Source organism: Erpetoichthys calabaricus, chromosome 4 (genome assembly GCF_900747795.2).
Source record: "Erpetoichthys calabaricus chromosome 4, fErpCal1.3, whole genome shotgun sequence".
Classification (NCBI taxonomy): domain Eukaryota; kingdom Metazoa; phylum Chordata; class Cladistia; order Polypteriformes; family Polypteridae; genus Erpetoichthys; species Erpetoichthys calabaricus.
In genome coordinates, this window is record NC_041397.2 from 51,257,817 (window position 1) to 51,278,630 (window position 20,814).

The 20,814-nt window shown below is 36.6% G+C and overlaps 1 protein-coding gene across 8 annotated transcripts in view; it reads right to left on the reverse strand.

Moving 5' to 3' along the window:
* cnksr2a (connector enhancer of kinase suppressor of Ras 2a) overlaps window positions 1-20,814 on the reverse strand; it is a 676,696-nt gene that overhangs the window by 329,517 nt on the left and 326,365 nt on the right. For all 8 annotated transcript variants that reach the window (XM_051926925.1, XM_028799452.2, XM_028799451.2 and 5 more), the window contains 2 exons: window positions 8,726-8,845; window positions 1,783-1,842 (listed from right to left, as the gene is read on the reverse strand). In XM_051926925.1, coding sequence (XP_051782885.1) covers window positions 1,783-1,842; window positions 8,726-8,845 — 180 coding nt within the window. The remainder of the gene's footprint in view (window positions 1-1,782; window positions 1,843-8,725; window positions 8,846-20,814) is intronic.

The following is a 20,814-nucleotide window of genomic DNA, read 5'->3' on the forward strand; positions in this document are numbered from 1 at the left end:
GTTAATGAGATGATACCTAAAAAAATGCACATTGCATTTAAAATGGTATTTTTCAAAATAACACAAACTCTCTCAATGATAAAATTATTGGGTGTATTTTTAAATAACCAAGAACAATGGAAACAACAACATGCTTCAACTGATTCAATGAACAGTCAATGCTCAATTTACAAACATGTGTACTGGAATGGAGTAAAACACTGAATAGCGAGTGTGAAACACAAACTATGCTGCATATTTTTGTGGATCAAAAAACTCATGCAACTAACTTAAAATTACTTTATAAACACTGAATACTTATTAGAAATGTACTTAAAAATCTTATTATTTGTTATTAGATTAGGAAAGCAGGCTTTCACAGAACATGGTTTAATTTGACCTATTCCTTTATGGTTCGCTTTAACAAGTTTAACAACTATATTTTGATATGCATCTTTGAAATTAATCAGCTTATTGTCATAATAAGAGATCTCTGTTCTATTAACCACGAAGCACAAATATTTAAATAATTATCTTGAAGTATAATCTAAGATATGCTTTTTGCTATTTTATACTGGAATTTGATGAAAAATAAAAAGAACATATTTAGGTCAAAAATACAATAATGCAAGCACTAATTACAATTAAATTACTATAAATAAAACCAATGCCATTTTCCTACATAAGAGACACAATTTTAAAATTAAACTCTTAAATTATTACCTATTTTAAATATTACAAATGAGCTAAACAGCAACAAACATGTGTTGAGCCTAACCAAATATCAAGAAACATTTTTCGAAAATAAATAAATAAATCAGTATCTGGCATATTATTTTGCCTCTTCAGAATAACCTCACAATTAATAGTTCAGGAGAACCTACAGTAAGAGCATGACTTATTCAAGGCAAACTGAACAAAACAGAAGTGGAGGCGACTTTGCAGGGTAAAACAAATGTTGAAACCATCTCTGAATAAACTTAACGGTATTTTTTACGTATTTCTTTACTACACACATTATAAAATCCATTAAAGCCAAGTGCAGCTAGTAAACTTGAAGCTCCAATTACTTACATACATAAAGGTAGACAATAGGATTTAAACCCAATTTAAAACTTTTATATATAAAGTGCGTAATTTTCCAGCCAAAAAATATGGAAAAGATACAAGAAATGAGTTATAGAGACGTGCTTAAAGCATAAGTGCATATTCTGGGAAACAACGGAAATCGCACAAAACTTTTTCACTATCTTATTAAAGAGCTCAGCATTATTTTTTCTCTAGATAATCCCTACCAATGAAGTCTCATAGTATTTTAGAAACTGACCTGTTTTTAAAGATGATTAGACTTTGTTTTGCTAGTTAGTAATCATTCCAGTAACACCCTCAATGAAAAAAAATCCTGTTCAGTACAGGAATTAGTAACAACGAAGGATAATTTAAATGAAAATGCGTATACATTCTGAAATAATCTTTTTTTTTTTTTTTTTTACAATAAATTATGTTATCTACCTATAACTTGTCACACTGTATTACCATGTTAATTTACAAATAAGTAACAATCTTAGCCTTTACAAAAAGAAATCTTTCACTTAATTCAGGAGTTGAAACCACTGGAGGCAACAATTATATTCAGGTAAATCCAGCTCTGTAGTTTTAGATTTATTAGTTATATTTATCATAAATAAAAAATAATGCCTATCATAGTGATCAATTGAAATAAATAAAATGGCAAGTGCTTAGTCATAGTCTAAAGTTTTTAAATGTGCAACATTTTCATTGTTATTAAAGATAAATGCTTACTCCTTCAGTAGTTCCAGTGATTACATGGAGACCATCATAGGTTGATTTGATATACATTCCCTAGAGTAAAATAAAAAAGAATATTTTTTAACTATAAAGCAAGAAAGAAGAACCTTTACAGTTCATAGAAATACATGTGGTACATACTAGTATACTATATGCCTTTAATAACAATTTTTAGCCGGAGGCAGCAGAGTGGCACAGTGGTTAGCACTGGAAGAGAAAACTTGCTAAAAATGAGTGGGCAAAACTGTCAAAACAAGTCAAAATTATTTAAAATATAGATTAAATGATACAAGCAGGTTAGAACTCTTATGGCTGTAGAGACAAACAGAAATGTTACAGCTTAAACAGAAAACGCTTGACAAAGCACAATTTTCTCAAAGATAAATATTATAAGTATATAACAGAAAATTCACAACATATCTGTCATGAATTTAGAATGGCTAATAATAAAAATTGAATCACTATTAACTATCTGTGTATTTTGGCAATTTTTTGCATTTCATGTGTGTTAATGACTGTTTATATGGTGTTCATTTTAGGACTGAAAAACCGAAAAAATACCCACCATTCCACATTCAAAACACCATCCTCCCTCTTTCAAGGCAGAATACAACTTCAGACAAAAACTGCATCCATATTTTGCTCTCCGACAAAGTGCCATCCTCCTGAGATGATCCTTTCCCTGCCTCCTCTATTCTACCTCAGACACAAAAATGAGAAAAACACTGGCAGAAAGCAAGCATCTGTCGGTTTGCTGTCTGTTTTGGGGCACCACGCCACCAGCCAGCAGACCGACCACGGGGGAACAGCAGCAAGCCGAAAGAGATTTCAGCCAGTGGCCCACTGTTGACTTGGTGCGGTCTGGCCACTCAGTAGGTAATGGCTCATCAGCAGCTTCAGGCAGCTAGAACGCTAGTGGTAACCATCCAGTGGATTAACATCAGTTGTCTGTTGGCTAACTGAACAATATTATAGCTGTTGAGCCCTGCGGTGGTCCAGTGGCAGCATTTATTAATTGCAAGGTCAACAGACAAAATTTTCATTGATTATGGGATTTTGTTTCCCCAGGGAGCAGTCCTAAGCCTAAATTTTGCACCAAAAATATCTATACATAATTTGATCTTAGTTTTACTAATTTACTTTGAATAAAAACAAAACATCTATGCAATTTAGGCCAATATGTTCTCCTTGTAAGTGGGTATTAATATTTTTGTTTCAATCTGATGTGAACTAGTCGAATTGTTTTGATAGGAGGGAGGCTTAAATATTAGGCCAACTTATCAGCAAAAATGGTGTCACTGAAAATGTTAAGTGAAACAAACACTTCTGATAAACTAAAGATTAACTACAATTTACAAATATTCTATTTTAATACACATCAATATTAAAACCATTCGGTTGCTTGGATCTTACTGATGCATTTATGAATTCTTTGGAGACAACACTTCTAGAACTCAGGCATTTTTGCTGAGAAGCAAAATGTTCTATTGACACTCTAAAAGGAGCAGTTTTACACTAGCTCTACTTAGTGGAAACCCTGCAGTGTTTTTGCACTGGCAATAGCATTAGATGGGTAGGCGGGAGGGTTTTGATTTTTTAAGGCCAGTCAAATAGAAAAACAACGTCTGCATGTTTTCAATGCCTAGAAAAGCCTCTTTACGCTCCCAACCAACTAAATATTTCAGAAGCTTGCATCAGAAAAGGTCTCATTCAGCTGTAGGCTATTCCATTTTTTTTTTGCCCCAAAGTTTGAAACTTTGAATAACCAATTGCAGACGAGAGTGTCGCTACTGTTTAGCAGCTGTGCCAGCGGGCTCGGAGGTGAAGACATGTCTAGATGAATGGTGGAAGTAAACACTTTAATAATGAAATAAGCTTCATTTATAGTGAAAGAATATAAACAATCTTAAGTGCATCTTTTTCCGTTATTATTGCCATACTATCTACAGAACAGAGGCAGAAATTCACATCTGTGCATCAACAATCTGGGTAAGTACTATATCGTGCAACTGTTGACAATTTTGTTAGCATCGAAATTAGAAAAGCCCTTTCTGGTGTGGTTTTTCAGATTCATATGACACAGCTCACGACTACTTGGCTTTGGCCAGAAAATGGATCTTACTTGGACACTAACTTTGACACTTCCCTCACGACTACTTGGCTTTGGCTAGAACACGGATCTAACTTGGACATAGATCCAGAAAGCACAAGGAAGAGAGAATCTGAGTCATAAAATTTCACAAAATTTTAATAAAAATTTCATATCAGTTGATCATCTGTGATATATTGTTTTGTGCTAAATAGAAAATCTTACTTTAGACCAAAGTACAATGCCACACTTTCATCAAGTGATGAAGATGATGGTATCCTGCCGGCAGACCCACCACCTCCAAGACTTAATAAAAATAAGATGCCTTGTCAGTTTTACATATTAAGTACTAAATGGTTAACATGTGATTTACAATATGCAGGTATGTGCAATACCTGTTTTCAAGCACCATTTTCATGATCTGGAAATCGGTCAGTTCTGTGGGGCCTACTGCTTGAACATGTCTTTTCTCAGGTTTAAGTCATGCTTTATGGACCCCATCACCAACAACGAATAACCATTCACCTGAAAGGTAATTCTATACTGATGCATGGGAGCTCACACAGATATTATAACACTTTCATGTGCTGTGACAAAATATTTTTGAAATTTTGTTTATATAATTTCATAACAAAAAACACATCAGAAAACCAATTCTAATTTATCATTCAGGGCCAGAATCACTATTGAGCGACCATGAAAACTAAGCAAGTGGATTGTGACTGATGTAGCCATTCTCAAGACAGAGATTAAATAATGGTGTAATCACTACTTTTTTTTTATATATCTCTTTTATATTATAGATTACCTTAGAACAGCCATGACAGTGATGAGGAAGACGCAGGAAGAGTTTACCAGCAAGCTCTTTAACATCTTACAGAGACTGGACAATATAGAAAAGAACCTGCAAATTACAAATAATGTAAATGTTGATGTGGAGCTTCCTTTTTCTCCTTCCCTCAACACAGGGAAGTCTCTGAAGGATGTGGAATCCATGCTCTTAGAGAATCAGGAGGTTTGAGAGAAATCGGTAATTACACAATACAATTGTCAGAGATTGTACAATACACTGTTTGGTATTTGAACAGCTGTTCTAAGACATGCACGCTAATATCTGATTTTTCCAACAGGGGTAATCTCTGTCTTTTAAAGAAGGAAGGACAGTCAAAGAATCAGTGGGGCAAATAATTCCCTGCCTAAAGATAAATGCTGTTGCCCAGTTGTGTAACTGGGCAGGTGTGGGAGAGAAAATCTCTTTCAGGGACCTCAACCTGAAAAGCATCATCCACAGCATGTAGGTTTTTACAGCCACTAACAAGCATCAATCCTTCTGGATGCCAGTCAATGTATTAGAAGTCTGTCTTTATTATTTCAATAGTGCTCATTAATACACTGAGGAAGATAACAGAAGTTAACAACAAATATTTGTGTGATGGCTGGGGCAATCAGGAGAAATCCCACAACAAATGAAATTAATGAAGAGGAACTGCAGCAGGAGGTGACTCAGTTTCCAAAAGGTGTGTCTGACAGACATGGTCCACAAATGGTGGAGAATGAATGCAGAAAAACATTTGCTTCATAAGTTTTAATGGTGTTTACACTAAACGCTGCTTTATTTGGTCCTTGTTCTTTAACTATCCTACATTATCTTTTTTTTTGTTTTTGCTATCTTTGTACAGGCAGTGTTGCATGTGAAAGGAGAAGATTGTAGAAAATACTGTGCATAAAAGAGTACAATATATTATTATCAGTATTATCATTACTATTATTATTATTGTTGCATAATCTTTGCTCTAATAAAAATATCAAGACTTTTACTATGTGTGTTGTAGTCTGGTTAATTTTTCCCTACATGAGTGGGGGTCAATTAATGAACTGCCAACAACAAAATTTAATATTACGATAAAATGAAAAGGCATATAGCGGCTGAAGGGCGGGTTTCCGTTGGCAAATACTCCCCTGCTGCCCAAGCACCGAATGTTAGCCACCAGCTGCGGCCACCGGGGGACACCCAAAAGTCAAAGTGCAAAATTCCAGTGGACGATTAGTGGGCCACTGCACGTTTGCTATCGGGGCAGGTGAATTATTTGTCAATCATCTTTCCTATAAAATTAGGATTGCAAAATGGTAACATCATCAGATCTTGTGATGCCAGCTGCACAGCGAGTAAAGCAATCTCTTCTGTACTCATCAGGCTAGTGTTAAGGTCTGTAAGATTTTCTGCAAAACACATTTATTTTGCTTTGCTTTGGTTTCAACATCACTTCTTAATCCAGGACACCAAGCATGCTGGTTGCAACACAGACTATAGGTTATTGCTTTTGTTGGTGCCACTGGTATGAAAATATATATACTGTATATATTGAAGTTACATTTGTCTTGTGCACCATAAAACATATCACTTGTGGTCCTATAGTCTCAGTCTAGTATTTATATTAAAGTTATTATTACATATCAAAATACAATAATGCATGGCTAAACAGTATGAGTAGGGGCAGTTACTTTGCTCATCTCAGGATGAGTTCACTTTGGGCTATTGAAGTGAGATTAAAACCAAAAGTTCAGTGAGTATTTGTTTATAAGGTGTAACCCACTTATAATTAACAGGGTGATTGGACATGATAAAAATGGCACAAATACCAGCCTTATCCACGCAATAATGACTGTTGTTTACTGTTACACCTAGAAAAGAAAGCTCAGTACAAACATACATCTGGTCCTGCTATACAACTGTCTGAAGGACATTCATTAATACAAACGCATAGAATTTGAAGGAAAAAAAAAAGACACTGAACTGTCCCCTGATATATGTACTTTTTAGCTTAAAAAAGGGGAAAAAATGCAGAAGTTCAATGCATGTATAACACTGTGTTGTCAAACATGAGCAGTTCAGTTGTTTGCAATGTATATATGTGTGTATGTATGTGTTTGGGTGTGGGTATATAAATGAAACGGTGAGCGGAAAAATGCCACTTGAGCAATAACTGTTTTATCACCAATAACGGACTTCTCATTAAGCAACTTAGTTGGAACAAAAACCTGCAGCCATTGTGGTCCTCCAGAACAGACTTTATTCACTCCTGATGCAACTAGTGCTCCAACTTACTCCAAACTACTCACTGAACATAGAAAATGTGTTGAACTCTGTTTATTTCTAAAACACACATAAAAGGTTCATTTTAATTAACTACAATAAAAAAAATCTGTGAAGCTTCCTCCACCCTTCCATTTTCTTTTTATTATTATAAAGTTTTATTGGCGGTCAGCTTAGAGTTACACCTCATGCAAAGACAAACTTTGTCAGCAAGGACAGAAGGTTTGGGTTGAACAAAGTGCCTATAGGATTTATATGAATATCACAGCAGAATATGATAAATGATTTTCAGATAAGGTTACTTCTACACAAAATTCACATAATACTTTGTTTGTGACAGGAAAAAAGAGATCCCTAGTGATACATAAGTGCTTCACTACTTTGTTGGCTATATCAGTGCACATCAAGAATTTGAAATTTCATAAAAGTTGGGCTTCTGGTGCTCCCTTCGGCTACAGTGGAGAGACTGCCCTAGATTTCAGTGTTGCCAGAATGCTTGATTTTGATATGGTAGTGATTACAAATTGCATGTTTCATATTCCACTTTTTTATTTTTAATGCATATTATACTGTAACAATCAATATAAACCTGTAAATGTTTGCCTTGAACAAGGACAGAGTATTTGGTAACATATTCATACAAGCAGTACTGGAAACAAAGTACTTTGTTATTGCTTTTCATTGATGGTACCAAAAAACTCAAAGGAAATAAATGCATACTTCTTGTCAGTGTAACAATGACATGTAACCAACGTAATCTATACTATTGTGTTGACCACTGCCCCTCCTGCCAGTACCTCTTAAAAATTGAGTGCACAAATACAGTCTATTCTACTTCATTATGGCTTGTGATTTTGGCAAGTTATATTCACTTTTTTAAATGAATGCATCAATATATATCCTTTGATCTTGTATTAATATTGAAGCACTGAATTATATGCTTGGGTTATTCCACTTTCTCAACGCTCAATCCCTAACCCCACCCAACAAAAATGGTCCCAGACTGTATCCCAGGAGCACTGGGCACAAGACAACTATCAAAGAAACATTTGTTTGCTTCAGGGTATGCTTATTCATCCATCCATCCATAGTAGGCTATGTTAGAGCTGCCAACAAACCTAACTTTTAGTTGTGTGATGAAACTGTAAATCCAGGAGGAAATCCAAGTAGCTTACATTTACTCATCCAATTAAACTTTAAAACACACAGCAGTTCTCAAACTAGTTAAACTACTAGGTCATGAAATTAGACGCTGATCTTTCCTTCTAACTTTAAACTCTGTTATAAGAGGAGTTTCCAAAATGATATTTAGCAACCACCTCTAGGAATATAGCAAGAATAAACAGCAATGAAAAACAGTCTTACATTTTTGTTTTACTACTTATTTATAAACTCTAGTTTATAATACAGTATCAGCAGCTGAAGCTAATAGCCGGTATTTAAAAATAAATCTCCTAACAATAAAAACTTCAGTTTTTTAGATACATTGTCTGGAACACTATTTCAAATTATTGAGCTGAATTTCTTTACTTAGTTTATTATATTTAAACACTGCTTTAAAAACAATCAGAATGATATGATCAATTTTCAGAAGAAATCTGTGACAAGAATTTTATAAATTAGCCATTAAACTGCACATAATTAACCTTTCTTAAAATCTGATCAATCACCCTTTAATTAATCTAAACAATTAAATTATAGTTTGACACAGTCACCAGCCCCTGGAGCTAAAGCAAAGATGCTATCATGCTTACCAGTCCCTCGCTGGGTTTGATGTTCGTTAACTGTACCACTTCAAGGTGGGCAGACTGAGAGACCAGTGGATCAGATGACAATGAGATGATATGATCGCAGACTCCTGAGAGAGTTTTACACTGGCAAAAAGAGAAGTGGAAACATATTAAGCCTTGTAATCATATGTATACAAAGATTACATAATCAACTGAAATCAACATTTTATTCACTGACTTTCACTTTTGAGAATTTCTCTGAAAAATCTGAGCTTGTTTCACGACAGTTTATTAATAACAATGATATACTTTGTTCACTGTATTTCTTACACTTTTCTATCAAAATGTGATAGAGAAATTCTAATTTCAGAAAATATACTATACTTAGCACTAAGCTATTAAAATTATAGAAAAGTTACATTGGGTAGTAATACAATACATCATTTCATCAAATCACTTTTGTCATACTCCATTGATTTAAAGGAATGTTGATTAATTAGAATGTTCAACAAAGGTGAAATTCACACTTGGACCTTTTGAAAGTGTTCTCATGAATAATACTGTACATGCGGCAACATGAGTTGCTGACCCTCATTGCTGATTTTCTATTGAGTCAAATTTATTAAAAATAAAAAATATAAAAAACTGAAAGAGCAGCTTAGCTGTCTCTGGCATACTCGGCTCTGATAAGTTAGCGTTGGACTTGGTCATTGAAAACGTTGATATGTAGAACCATAATAGAAGCATGCACCTAATTATCAACACCAAAAGAGGTACGCTGCTTTGGAGTCTAAACGAGTCATTCCTTGCTCATATGGGTTGTAGATTAGCATATTTTGACTGAAATAATATATAAAGTAATGCTGTTATATGCCTGGACATTGTACATAGTACAGTAAGTGCTTGTTCCTCTATCCATCCATTTAGAACCCATTGTACGTATCACATAGAGTCACAGACTGTCTCAGCAAGATTGGGAGCAAGGCAAGAACTAACACTGGATGAGTGTTAGTTTATCACTAGAGACACTTATCACTCAATTTCAATTTAGTAATTTTTTAGTAAGCAGTTAACGTATCACATACATGTTTGTGTTGTGGGAAAAAAACTAAAGCACCATCAAGGACATGAAGGGAGAACATGCAATAAAATAAAACCACTGGCCGGGAATAGAACCCAGTGTCCTGAATTCTGCGGATTTTAACTACTACAGTACATCATCACTCCACTGAATATTTATTTTTACTTACTTTTATTATCTCTTTTGGTAACACTGGTTATTTATTTCTAATATGTTGATGTTTCATATTAGAAAAGGTAATATGCCACATAGCTTCAATGATAGCAATTTTTAGTAATTTCAAAAAAACATGGTTTCAATTTCAACAGCTCAAGCAAAACTTGGTTCTCTAAGCCCATGAGACTGCTCAGCTAATTATCTTCATAATATAATGTAAGGAAACAGAAAGAATGCTTTGGACATATGTTTCCTTAAAGAAATGTTTATTATATATGTTTGCAGATTATAATAAGATGTAGGGTTCAAAGACTAAAGTAACACTGACATATACCCAAAAGAAATTCTCGGCTTTCCAGCCAAGGTTTTCCACATAAAGAGTAATCTAAACATAAAAATGTCTCAACAAGAAACTGATATTCATGATGGATGTTCGTATCTCAAGGCAAAATAAAATTCTCATTCTAGAAATTCTTTGATTTTTACTGTGCAATTAACTAATAACATCATAATTACCAATCATTTTATACAAAACGCATCTGTATGAACACCATTTCAAAGCACTTTTCATGAAGACCTCCATTTGATATACAAGTGCATTTATAGTCAGAGCATGAACAATTTAACTGGCTTGTTCAGAATTACATCAGTCAGTGGTGGAAATTGTACTTGCTAGTGTAAACCTTTTCTCATCATTAATCATTGAGTACTGAATGCTGACATATGCATACATTCATCCATCACAGAATACACCTGATCCAATTTAGGATCATGGTGGCCACAGGTTACTGGGCACAAAGTAGGAATCATCCATTGAACGAGGCAACAGTTCATCATACGGACACTCATGAACAACCCCATACTCACTGAAACTAAGCTATTTTGTATTTGATAATTAACTAAATATCTTTGGTACAGTAGAACCTCTGGTCACGAACATTTCCGAACACGTACAAATCGGGTTACGATCAAATAGTTTGCCAAAATTTTGCATCTGTTCACGACCACATGCTCTGGTGGCGAACAAAAACACAGGCGGCCAGTTTCCCTACGCGCATTCGTATGTGCCAATGATTTCCCATTCTCCGTTTCCCATTTTCTTTTGTTTGCGTATACAGGACCTAACAAAGCAGCTGATGTTGCAAAAGGAGTTATAATGTTAACCAAGCAGAGGCATCAAGTGCTGGAAGAGGTGGAAAAACTGTTGCTAGTGTGGTTGAACGAGAAGCAACTTGCAGGGGATAGCGTAAGCGAGCCGATCAATGTGAGAAAGCCAGGAAGATTCATGGCGATTTGCTGAAAAAAAAATCCTTCTTCGAGTGGTGAAGGTGAGGAATTTAAAGCCAGTAGAGGACGGTTTGAAAAGTTTCGCAAGAGAAGTGGCATTTAATTTTTTTCCCTGTGCTTAAAACTCATAAAAAAAGTGTTTACAGCGAGCGGTTCGTAAGGGTCTACCGGAAACTCTTACAATGTTAGTTTTCTCTGTTGTTCAAGGTTTTCTCAGTGTTATTCAATGTTTTTACATTTAGTTTACTATTACACTCTGCATTCTATGGTATAATTAACAATTTTTGTGCTTAAAAAAATATATTTACATACAGTTCACACGGTCTGGAACGGATTAATTGTATTTACATACAATCTTATGGGGAAATTACGTTCGGGTTGCGTCCAGAGTTTTGGAACGAATTACGGTCGTGACCAGAGGTACCACTGTATGTGAGAGAAATACTGGAGTAAGTGGAGAAATATTATGCAAGCACAAGAAGAATGTGCAAATTTCATACAAATAGGAACCAGGTAGGGGATTAGAACCTAGGACTCTAGAGCTTTTACCAGCAACTAAACCTTTCCTATTCCACAGCTTAATAGAACATTATTTTCCACAGCGTAGTTAAACAGGTAATTTCGTTTTTTACAAAGGCACTTTATTTTTTTTCTATTACAATTTTTTTCCAAGGCATTCACTTTAATGCCTGTAAATTACATGTTTATAAAACTTGGCCAAATTAAATGAAGTAGCCTTTACTGATGAAGTGAAGTGAGCACAACACAATTCAGTTTTTGTTCAGAACGCTCACTAATGGCTCTGCTTCCTCAGACGTGTGGAACGCTCAGATTTCCCCCTTTCTCACAACACTCACTATCTGAAAAAGGCAAATAGTATTATTCTAGACCGCAGCCATCCTGCATAGTTGCTTTTCTCGCTCCTTTTGGGCAAATGGTAGATTGAAGAACAGCTTTTATGCACGTATATTATATATAATAGTATATTGTAATGGCATTGTCAAGATACACCAGGTTGGGGATAACATCATTCCTGACTTACTCAAATGAGCAGCCTCAGTGATAGCTGCAGGTGAAATGATAAAAGTCAGCCACAATCGTCTGATCTCCATTCTAGTGCGGTTATGCAAGCTGTCTTTCCATTTATAGTTAGCTGCCAAAAAGAGCAGCAAAATGATCAAAAATCTATTGGATTGGCACTAGAGAGCACTGCATGGCATTAGAATATAAATGCAAAAAAAATACTAGAAATATATTTTTTTCGTGCTATGTTTAATTTTCGTGTGTGCATCTTTGGTGGTATTGTATTACTGACAATGTCCTTAAGAGATAACCAGGTAAATATTTCAGTGTACTACGCACATATGATAATAAACCTGAACTTGAATGGGGAACTGCAGCATCTATAGTGTGTTTCATTTAATGTTCATTATAAATGCACTCAGACCTAATGCAGAAGTTCTGCTTTGGACATGACTTTTTTTTCCCCAAAGAAAGAAGGAAAAAAAGACCCAAAAGAAAAGTAATATAAGAATATTTGTGAAGGATGAAATATAAATGGAAAGTTTTTATCCTTTAAATGATAGAAACAAAAATGCAATTGAAAGAGTCTAGGAAAATCCTTTTTTGAATATATGATATTCAATGCCAAATCACAAGAAATTTCATTTACCTAAATACAGGATTTCAAATTAGATAGTCTGCTACTTCTGAAGGGTATATACACCTTAAATCAGACAAATGTTGTAAAGCTAAAACTCTAGCTGTGCCTTCCCATATTATATAATTGTCTTGTATGTTATTTTTAAGAAATAACTTGTTGGATAACAGCAGTAAAGAGTCACTTTCCAAGATATTATGCATTAGTTATCAATGCAGTATGAACGCCTCTTCAGATTTATTACTTGAGAAGCAAGTGGTGGCCCATTTTCCTACGGAAGCAGAAGCCATAAACCATTGAAATGTGGACTGTCAATCATTCATCCATAAAATTCAAGCTGTTATATGTTTTCCCTGTTTTTTTTTCTTTCAAACTATCTGTATAAACTGATTTATAACAAACACTTTATTATATGGCCATCTTTTAATAGCACCCTCCACTCATCATTGAGCTATTTACATAATGTGCCTCTACAATGCATTTCGTTTCAATATGCTCAATTTATTTTGTGAAGATACAGTCATCTATCAGGAGTGCTGCATTTGACAAGTCACAACACACTGGCTTCTGAGGCCTTATCTTTTAACCTACACATCTTTCCCATTACCTTTAGGAAATTACACTTCTTCTGGTGGAAGCAGTGCAGAGAACTTAAATCAAATTCAGAAGTATCATTGATGAACATTTTAATATACAAAGTATGGCAATACCAACTAAACAAAAAATGAAGAAAATAAATTCATTACCAGGAAATACTTCATGTACAATAAAACAAAATTCTCAAACCCGCTTAATCTCTCTCAGGTTAAACAAGAGTGGAAGCTTACCAAGGCAGCATGAGGTACAGGCAAGACGCAGCTATGGGCAGAGTGTCAATTCACTGCAAAGCTCACTCATACTCTCATGATCTAATTTAAACATCACATTATACTTTTAGGAATGTGGTTGAAAAATCTACTCTGACAAAAAGATTATGTAAACTCCACATGGGAAATTACCAGGGATAGGATTATGCGCACAATGCTGGATCCCAAAAAGCAATTGCACAAACCACTGTGCCACCCTATATTTTATTTATGTGGTAATTAAATAATGTAAATCAAGAAAATGCCCACCTATTGTTTGACCCTAGCCAAAAACTAAGAAAATTGTAGTCAACTAAGTTTCATAAACATGAGTAAAAACAAAAAATAGAGACTGAAATGTAATAATTGGTCTATCCACCCAGTACGTTATTAATTCAAAGCAGCAAATGTAAAATAATGAGTTTATTTTTCAATAAAATGTATCTGTATTCACTTAAACCATTTACATTTTTTAAAATAAAATTTACACCCAGGCAGGGATGTAAATGTCTGTGTTTGATATAATACTTTTCAAACGTAAATAAATAAAATACATATCAACACTCAGAGCAGGTAATTTCTGGAAACAAAGCATATTTTTCCCTATTAGCATATAATTAATTAAAATTTTAAAAAAAAACCTCTATAAATAATCCAACAACAATACAAGATGATAAAACATACTGTATTCATACCGGGTAAGCCAAAAAGAAGTACCACATTTCAAACGTTTACTCTACAAAAACGCTACAAGATAAAATAAATTTCATAATGACACAAGAAAGGGTATACAAAATAGATTTTTTCACTGTGTTTTAACAATGATGTCTTCCAGGTGGTGGCCACCATTAGCGATACACTCTTTGAGATGATTTCTGAACACTCACATGACTCCTTTAGCCATTTCAAGGGGAATAGCGGCAATTTTGTGGCAAACGGCATCCTTGAGGGCTTCAAAGTGTTGAGGTTGGTGTGTGTATACCTTGGACTTGAGATAGCCCTACAAGAAGAAATCGCGCAGAGTGAGATCAAGCAAATGTGAAGGCCAACTGATATTGTTGCACAGGGAGATCAGCTTCCCCAGAAACATCTATCTCAAAACTTGCATGGATCTCTGTGCCATATGAGCTGTTGCTCCATCCTGTTGAAACCAGCCATCCACCATACATTTCTTCTAGTTGGGGCCTAAAAATGTTTTCTAGCATTTCAAAGTAACGTTCTGAAATGACGGTGACTGGTGCTCCCACCTCCTCAAAAAAGTAAGGGCCTACAATGCCAAATTCTGTAACAGTGTACCAAACTGTAACATGCTCAATGTGCAGGAGTCTCTGATGAAGTTCATGAGGGTTTTATGGATGGAAATTATTGTCCTCATGCAAAATCCTACTCAAAGAAATGTTGGAAATGCCTAAGGCAGAAGCATGTTCGTGCGCTGAATGTCTAGGAGACTGCAAAATTGATGTCCTTACAGCTTGGATGTTTTCAGCTGTTCATACAGTCCGAGGATGGCCTGGAGATTTTCTATTCAATGTTGTACCCGTCTGTCTAAATTTAGCCATCCACAGAATTGTTTTCTCATTTGGGATGTCATCGTCATCGTTAGGAGGAATTCTGAAGTGTGTTCAGAAGGCGCGTTGCATAGTGATGATGGATTTGTTGTTTTTGAAGAACACTTTTTCTTTATCTTACAATCTAATGGACTAAGCAGCTGTTTTCATTTTTATTTCGGACAGATTTATTCGTTGAGTTTTATTTTTCAATTGTTTAAAGCTAGACTGATTTCTAGCTTGACTGCTGATTTGGCTGTATATGGACTAATTTTCGGCCTATCCCGGCCTTGAGACTTACCTGGCTTTGATCTCCGGACATCCGAGTTGTCTGCGTTTTCGCTTAACCTGTGGACTGGTAGGATATTTATTGGTTCGTGTTTTTTGGTCCCTCCTGTCGCTTGCTATCCAACCTGCGATGGGCCTGCTTCAGTACTCAGCTGCCGAGCTACTCAGACTCCGCTTTCACCTGTCCGAGCCTCCGCTGACTGGCCTATATCTCCACCCAGACATCGTATTCCTCCCCCGTTGGAGATACAGTACATCCACCGTGAGTCCCACCGGAGTATCCAAACTGACAGTTCTCCATCTGGTCCAGTTATCCACATCCTCCACATAATTTAGGCAGAGTCGCTGACCACAGTGTGTTAGCCAGCCTAGCCCGGTCAGCTAACACCATTGCTAATTGCGATAACGCCGTTGTTAACTTCGGTCTGCTGAACATCCGCTCACTCACGAGCAAGGGGCCTCTCATCCACGATCTCCTCACTGATCGTACATTTGACTTTTTCTGTCTAACTGAGACATGGCAACAACCCCATGACTTTTCCCAACTTAACGAATCCACTCCCCCGGGGTTTGTTTACATCTCTCAACCCCGTGGCTCTGGCCGAGGTGGAGGTCTCGCATTAATGTATCGTGAGAAATGGAAAGCCCTGCCTTTGTCTGTTCCTGCCTTCAGTTCTTTTGAATCTCTTGTATGTCAATTAAATGGACCTATTCCTACTATTATTGCAACTGTTTACCGGCCCCCTAAACCAAACAATGACTTTCTGAACGACTTTGCTGTTTTCCTTACACACTTATCTATCCATCCATCCATTTTCCAACCCGCTGAATCCGAACACAGGGTCACGTGGGTCTGCTGGAGCCAATCCCAGCCAACACAGGGCACAAGGCAGGAACCAATCCTGGGCAGGGTGCCAACCCACCACAGACACACTTATCTACTGTTTCATCAAACATAATACTTCTGGGGGATTTCAGTATACATATGGATAATATCAATGTCCCTATTACTAGAGACTTTACATCCTGCCTTGAGAGTTTTGGATTCCAGCAGCATACTGATGTTCACACTCATTCCAAAGGACATATCTTGGACTTGATTTGTTGTTCTGGAGTTACCCCGCTTGATTGTACTGCGGATGAACTTCCCATAACTGATCACTTTCTTATTTCATTCAATGTTAAACTTGCACTTTCCAACACTAAGCTTTCTCGTCTCATGTCTTTCCTTAATATTAACTTAGACTCTCTTTCCTCTAGTACTGATTCCCTTATGGACATTGATAATTTATCCACTCCTGAAGAACTGGTCTCACACTATAACACTGGACTTAATGGTATTCTTAACTCTGTCGGTCCATTAAAAACTAGTTATGTTTCTTTCTCCTTTTCTGCTCCCTGGTTCACACCTGAACTTCGGCTTTTGAAAGCCAAAGACCAGCAACTTGAATGGTTATATAAAAAAACTGGACTCTGTTCACAAAGAGATGTACAAAAACCATATACTTTATTACAAGGACTGTATTGCCCAAACTAAATCTAACTATTATACTCTCATTATTTCTTCCAATGAAGGAAACACCAAGTCATTGTTTTCACTACTTAACAATATTACACAACCCCCGGATTCTTTACCTTCTCACCTTTACTCAACTGAATTTTGCAATTCCCTTATGTCCTTTTTTAATGAAAAAAATCCACAAGATTCATCAGTCTCTCTGTACGGATTCCTCCAGTACTTCATTTGAATTTCACCCACCAACACACTCATTTTCCTCTTTTCAGCTTCCTACTTTCTCAGGAAATCTCAGCTCTTGTCTCGAAGTCTAAGCCATCCACCTGTCAACTGGACCCCTCCCTACAGTTCTAGTCAAAGCCTGCCTCCCTTCTCTGGTCCCTTTTATCTCTGCTATAATCCACTCTTCTCTCACTACTGGTAGTGTTCCTTCATCTTTTAAAACTGCTGCAATAACCCAAATACTGAAAAAAACCTGGTGCCGATCCGACTAATTTCAGTAATTTTCGTCCTATTTCTAATCTACCCTTCATTTGCAAAATTCTTGAAAGAATGGTGGCTATTCAACTTCATTCTCATTTATCTCAAAATAATCTGTATGAACAGTTCCAGTCTGGTTTTCGTCCCCTCCACAGTACAGAAACGGCACTTACAAAAATTACTAATGACCTCCTTATGGTAGCTGATTCTGGTTTAATTATTATTCTCATCCTCCTTAATCCAAGTGCAGCCTTTGACACTATTTGTCACACTACTCTTCTCAATAGATCATCTTCGATTGGCATTACCCACACTCCACTAGACTGGTTCAGATCCTACCTCTCTGGCTGCACTCAGTTTGTTCAGCTTAAAACTTTCACATCCCAACCCACCACTGTTACTTCAGGTGTACCCCAGGGCCTGGGACCCCTCCTTTTCATTATTTACCTCCTTCCCCTTGGCAATATCTTTAGTAAATAGAACATTAGCTTCCACTGTTATGCTGATGACACCCAGCTCTATCTCCCTAGCAAACCTACTGCTTCCTTTCCACCCTCCTCACTTACTGGTTGCATAGCAGAAATCAAATCCTGGTTTTCTTCAAATATTCTTAATGCAAGGCCCACTGTTGTAAAATTACTACATTGCCTTTAGCTCTCCTGAAAATATACCTGTAAATGTTTTTTTTTTTAAATGACCACATTTACATAGTCATTGAGTCATATTGTTTAGCCTTGCAATGCTATTGGATAGTAAATATGTATATGTGCCTGGCCATTTGGTCATGAACTCATTCAACCTGCAACTGCTCCTTGAAGCTCATCCCCTTGTTTTACTGGACTGGATATAACAAGGTTCAAGTAAGTAAAATGCCTGAAATATTCTTTATGTTTTTATTACAATGTCTAGGAGCATGTAGATACTAAGTTGTGGAATATTTTCATCAAATTAGATTTTGAGCTTATTATGTCCATGTTGTAATTCTACAACATTGGGTGAGGTTGGTAGTCAAAGTAGCATATGCATCTTACATATTGCATGGGGACTTTACACTTCATATTCACATATGGAAATAAAAAAAACTAGAATAGAATAATAGATATGCAATGTCTATGGTGATTCCAAAGTTCTGCATGTAATTTCTTTGTTATAATTTGGAGTTTTGATCTGCTGACCTGTTGACATCCTTACATTTCACAAACAACTTGACAGTGTCGGAGACAGGAAAGAAAGATAAAACTCTGGAAACTCAGACCATGGCTCGATTCATTCAGAGAGAAATGCATGCAGGTGGTACCAGAAGAGCACAACTCTGTGGATGAGATGATGATTCCTTTCAAGGGGAAATTCAGCTGCATCAAGCAATATATGTGAGGCAAGCCCCACCCATGGGGGTTCAAACTGTGGGTAAGAACTGGCATCTCTGGCATGCTCTGTGATTTCGATGTGTACCAAGGCAGTGTTGATGGGATACGAGCCAAATCTGAACTTGGATTGTCAGGTGATGTTGTGATGAAGCTTGCCTCCACACTCCCAAAAGGTCAGAACTACAAGATCTTCGCAGACAACTACTTCACCTCTGTCCCATTGGTAGCTAAGCTCCTTGATTGTGGAATTCATTATGTGGGAACAGCCAGGCAAGTACGCCTACCCAACTGTAACCTTGAAGATGAGAAGAGCTTGAAGAAAAAGGGGAGAGGAAGCTTTGATGCCAGAGTGGAGGGGAACCACATCATCTGTGCTGTCAAATGGTATGACAACAGGGCAGTTACACTTGTGTCAACCTTTGCTGGCCCAGAGCCAGTGCAAAAAATTCAACGCTGGGACAAAGCCACCAGAACCTACATTGAAGTTGAAAGGCCTTACATTGTGGGTATCTACAATAAATACATGGATGGATTACATGTGGATTTGTTGGACTCATTTGCAGCCAAATATAAGTCCCTATAAAATCACGCCGCTGGTATATATACATCTTCTGGCATACCATTATCCTTGCTGTGATCAACGCCTGGCTCCTCTACAAGCAGAACTGCAAAGCTCTCAGCATTCCTAAGAAGGAGATTTTGAACAGGAGACAGTTTCAGGCGCAACTTGCATCTTCTCTTATATTGATGAATGCTGCTGCCAACAGACTAAAGAGAGGGCGACCATCGTCGGGCAATAAGAGCCCAGAAACATCAAGGAGCCCTTTGAATGCGCAGAAGAGGCCATTTTCAGGTGATGGGAGTCCAACAAATAGGATCTCAGCCAAGAGGTCATCTGTGCATCCTCCACCGGATGTGCGCAAGGACATTATTGCACATTTCCCCGTGAAAACAAAGAGAGGACGCTGCAGACACTGTGGTAAAAGATATACCAACACGCTGTGCAGCAAGTGCAATGTCCGTCTCTGCTTTTCAGATGACAAGAACTGTTTTTGGGACTATCACTGCAAATGAATAGTCATTGGTTATAGACAGTTTTCATTAAGTTGACTAAATACAATTTTATCCTGTTTTCTAAATTATGATTATGATTATCAATAAATCATAATTGATAAAAATGCAAATGTTGTTCAATTATTATTCATAATATATAGTCTAATGGTGGTACATGAGCAGTAAAACTTTCAATTAAACCCTTAGGTGTTTATATTTGTTTAGAGAGTGTGAGTACAAAATGTGGAAGTTCTGCTCCCAACTAGGCCCAATGTTGCAATATTACAACATATCCCTAAAAACTAACTAAAACAAAAAAAATGTAAAAACTCTTTCATTTCTGCGTCAGAGGCCTCCTACAACAACATCTGGAAGGAGAAAAAAAAAATTGCTCAATTTTTTTAATATTTGGGTTTTACAGGGTTTTATATTGACAAAACTGAGGTTCTCCTCATTGGTACAAAATCAACATTATCCAAAACTGATCACTTTTCATTTGTTGTTGATAATTCCTCTGTCTCGTATTCTCCACAGGTTAAGAGTCTGGGTGTTATCCTTGACAGTACTTTATCCTTTCAGTCCTACATCAATAACATCTCCCGGTCTGCATATTTCCACTTGTGTAACATTAATCGTATTCGCCCCTCCCTCACTCCCACTGCTATCCTTGTTCATAGCCTTGTTACTTCTCGTCTGGATTATTGAAATTCCTTTTTCTTTGGTCTTTCTCACAAATCTCTTTATAAGCTTCAACTGGTCCAGAAGTCAGCTACCCGCATCATTACTAGAACCCCCTCTATTCACCATATCACTCCTGTTTTGCAGCAGCTTCA